Source organism: Notothenia coriiceps, unplaced genomic scaffold (genome assembly GCF_000735185.1).
Source record: "Notothenia coriiceps isolate Sejong01 unplaced genomic scaffold, NC01 NC01_scaffold00027801, whole genome shotgun sequence".
Lineage (NCBI taxonomy): Eukaryota > Metazoa > Chordata > Actinopteri > Perciformes > Nototheniidae > Notothenia > Notothenia coriiceps.
This window is the reverse complement of record NW_011360502.1, coordinates 1-3,590: the sequence shown is the minus strand read 5'-3', so window position 1 is coordinate 3,590 and position 3,590 is coordinate 1. Positions and strand designations below refer to the sequence as shown.

General features: G+C 43.5%; 1 protein-coding gene across 1 annotated transcript; it reads right to left on the bottom strand.

Moving 5' to 3' along the window:
- Positions 1–371: 371 nt before the first annotated feature.
- LOC104957826 (HEPACAM family member 2-like) lies at positions 372–2,715 on the bottom strand. Its single transcript, XM_010785497.1, has 3 exons — positions 2,422–2,715; positions 1,473–1,727; positions 372–530 (listed from the first exon to the last, which is right to left on the bottom strand). The coding sequence occupies exons 1-3, from the start codon at positions 2,666–2,668 to the stop codon at positions 409–411; spliced, it is 624 nt and encodes a 207-aa protein (XP_010783799.1). The 5' UTR covers positions 2,669–2,715; the 3' UTR covers positions 372–408.
- Between the last annotated feature and the right edge of the window lie 875 nt (positions 2,716–3,590).

The following is a 3,590-nucleotide window of genomic DNA, read 5'->3' as shown; positions in this document are numbered from 1 at the left end:
ATATATAAACAATAGTTGTTTCTGTTTTTTTCAGTGAACGGGATTCTGCTGAGAGACATTTCAAACCAACAAAGGCTCTTCTGAAGGAGAATGTAAATGATGGCTGTGACTGTTATTGTTGCGTTAGTGTTGTGACAGCTTGAGTGTGTGCTTGTTTTTGCATGTGTGTATGCTTACACATAAACTGTGTCAACTGTCATGTGAAAACCAGGGATTGTTACAGGTTAGTAACCCTACAGAGCGATATCTTACATCATATTGGCAAAGTCAAACAAAGAAAAAAAACGCAATTTCAACAAAGAACCTGAAACCCCCGTGAGGAGGAGGAGCAGCTGCACACAGAGCCCCTCCCCCCCACACACACCCAGTTCAGGGTCATCACACAGTCCAGATGAAGATTTAAAGTACTCACGGCACTTTCTGTCTGCAGAAAAAGAGTAGTGCGATGGCGGCACCGAGAGCGATCAGGACTGCGATCACGATCCCAGCGATGGCTCCGTCTGAGAGACCTTCATCCAGCGCTCCTTCCTCTGAAACCACAACCAGATTATGAACCCCTGCCCAAAGCGATCCGCTGGAGTAAATTCACTCTAAAATTAGCTTGTTAGCAGTTTGTATGTTACAGAAGTTGGGAAGTGCACAAATATTTTAGGATTTCTATGAAACTGTTGCTGGGCAAATGAGGGTAGGGCAGGCCTCTACAGTCTAGATAATTAGTAACGTTTACCAATTGCAAAACACTGGAATGAACGTCATTGTTGGTTTAACAGGTTTCCTGTCATGAACTAAAGCAGGGGTGGGGAAACCTCTGGCCTCCGGGCCTTATACGGTCCGCGAGACCATTTGATACGGCCCTCGAGGTAATTTATAAACACAAGCAAAAAAAAAAAAGAATTAGACAAGCGAGGGCCTGTTTTTCCTGGCCAAGGTCAGGGTCCTTGAACACAGCACGAGCCTAGTGTCATCACGTGGTATATGTCTTGTCTGACAGGGGTGCAGAGTTTGACGGAGAGCACCGAACGTCGCTCCGCCACTTCACAAATTGCTGGTACACATGCCGGCAGTTCTGGCGTGGCTGTGTTCTTTAGTTGAAAGCCCAGGTGGCGATCTGTTCATCTGTCATACTGATCATACAATAAAGCCATCGAAAATAATATGCTACATTCATTTCATTTAATTTCAAACCTTTATTTAACCAGGTAGGTCCCATTCAGTGCTTGATCACAAATATTGCTATGTGGCGTGTCTGCCAAACAACCCACTTGATCAACACATATGTCACATGCAGGCTCATCAGAATATACCGGCCGCACTCTGTGAACTACCTTTGAGTCAGTAGATCTGATGAGAAGTTATATATGTTTTAATCATTCTGGGATAGTGAAAATCTAACCTATTCTTGCAGAAGTTACCATAAAGGAAGTTGCATTGGTAATACATTTTGTCAATCCTTATGTGCAGCTGATATTCACCTTTGACGGACAGGGTGTGTGTGTGGGTGCTGGTCTTGCCAGTGACGGTGTTGTGCGCCTCACACATGTACATTCCACTGTTTTTGTAGCGAGCCGCCTCGATCTGATACTGGGCCGTTTTGACGTCGGTCTTGGTGCCGTTGAACTTCCAGGTGAAGTTGGCGGGGGGCACGGAGTCGGCGGAGCAGGTGAGCACCACCTTGGTTTCCACCTCCACAGCAGACTCCCCGATCACCCGGGCCGCCTCAGGGCCGTCTGCAGGAGAACACATACAAACAGGGTGTATCAGCTGCATGCTTCACAGCCATTCCTCGAATTAACAATTTTCACCCGTACACATGTTTTTTTAAATTTAGTTCTAACTTTTCTTATTGTACATGTGTTACTTCCTGTGTTCATACTGACTCCCATTCAGAGCATCTCCAGGACACAGGGCGACATCATATTTCCAAGTTCCAAGTCCAGACGCTCCAGTGAGCCGTCTAACGGACATCACATAAAGTAACTAAGTACATTAACCCAAATAATGTACATTTAAGGTACTTGTTCTTTACTCAAGTATTTCATTATAGACTTATTTATACTTCTACTCTGCTACATTTGCTGAGAGGTTTATGTTCAAAGATATTCCACAGTTCCAGCTTACATTTGAAGATGTGCTGCTTTTGCTTTAAAATATATATTTTTGCAATGAGTAGTTTTACTCCTAATACTTGCATTTCCTAATCGTACTAAAATACTTTTAATTAAGAACCATTCCTGATGCAGCACTTTTACTTGAATTGAGTATTTTTATTACTTTATTACTTTATTAGTACTTTTATTCAAGTAAAGAATCTTAATACTTTTCCCGCCACTGGTTTATTGCTAATGCTTTAGGAATAGATCCCTTCCATGATAAATAAACCAGGGCTATAATCTGCACACCCCTGTACCTCCTCAGACTCACAGTTGACCACCATCCTATAGGAGGCGCTGTCGGTGTTGATGGGGTTGGTGAGCATGCAGGTGAACTCTCCGTTGTCCTCCTTCTGCAGCGGGCTGATGAGCATGGAGCTCATGTCAGGGGAGAAGAACCGGCGGGCCCCGGTGCCGAAGGCAGCTCTGTCCTGCTTCCAGCGGACGCTCTGCGCCTGGCCGGAATCCGCCCTGCAGGTCAGGTTGGCCGAGCTGTTCCCGGCGATGAGCACGGACATCGGACCACTCACCTTCGCTCCTGAGATGGCCTCTGAACCAAGGGGACAGGGATATTTTAGTTCTCTTTTTATGGTTTTTCTATTCAGCTTTATTGAACCTAAATAATCTCACTTTGCTCTTGTTTTACCCTTTACCTACCTACTTTGATGACCTTTGATTTCACATAAAAAAATCAAACCAAATTGGTTTACAAAGAAAATCAATAATTGAAAAAGAGAGAGGAATAAAAAGATGTGATATTTAGAAGTCCAACTTTCAAAGCATACTCCAGTATGAAAGAACCCCAAACACACTGAACTTTATTCCTTACTATAGGTCAAGCTCAAACAACACTGGATCCTACATTTCCCATAATGCAACCGGATAGGGTCTTTAATGATCCTTTCTGTTTGGTAAATAATAGATGATAGAATAATAGACTGATGGAGCCGAACCATTAACAGTAACCTGATCTCCATTTCAATCCACTGAGACGCCACCTGAGCAGCGGAGCAGAACTCTTTTTTCATGTTGTAGAACCATCCTCAAGACAGCAGGTTTCTCACACACATACACACACACACACACACACACACACACACACACACACACACACACACACACACACACACACACACACACACACACACACACACACACACATGCATCCTACACACTGTTTTATAAATTAACTTTTACTTCTTCCACGGGTCTTTTTAAGGGTTAGAGTTCGAGTTATTGCTGTCGATATTTAATGTTACAAAGTTAGCAGTATGTGATTAAGAAGATATCTCTTTAACATTGTAAAGTACGCTTCATGTCATTTTCACTACTTTTGACTACATTCAGGTTCCAGGTTGCATTTTGTGCCCTTACTGCGACACGTTTTCATGCTCTATTGTGATTGGTCGACCGCTTAGAGATGTCCCGCCCCTTAGCCTA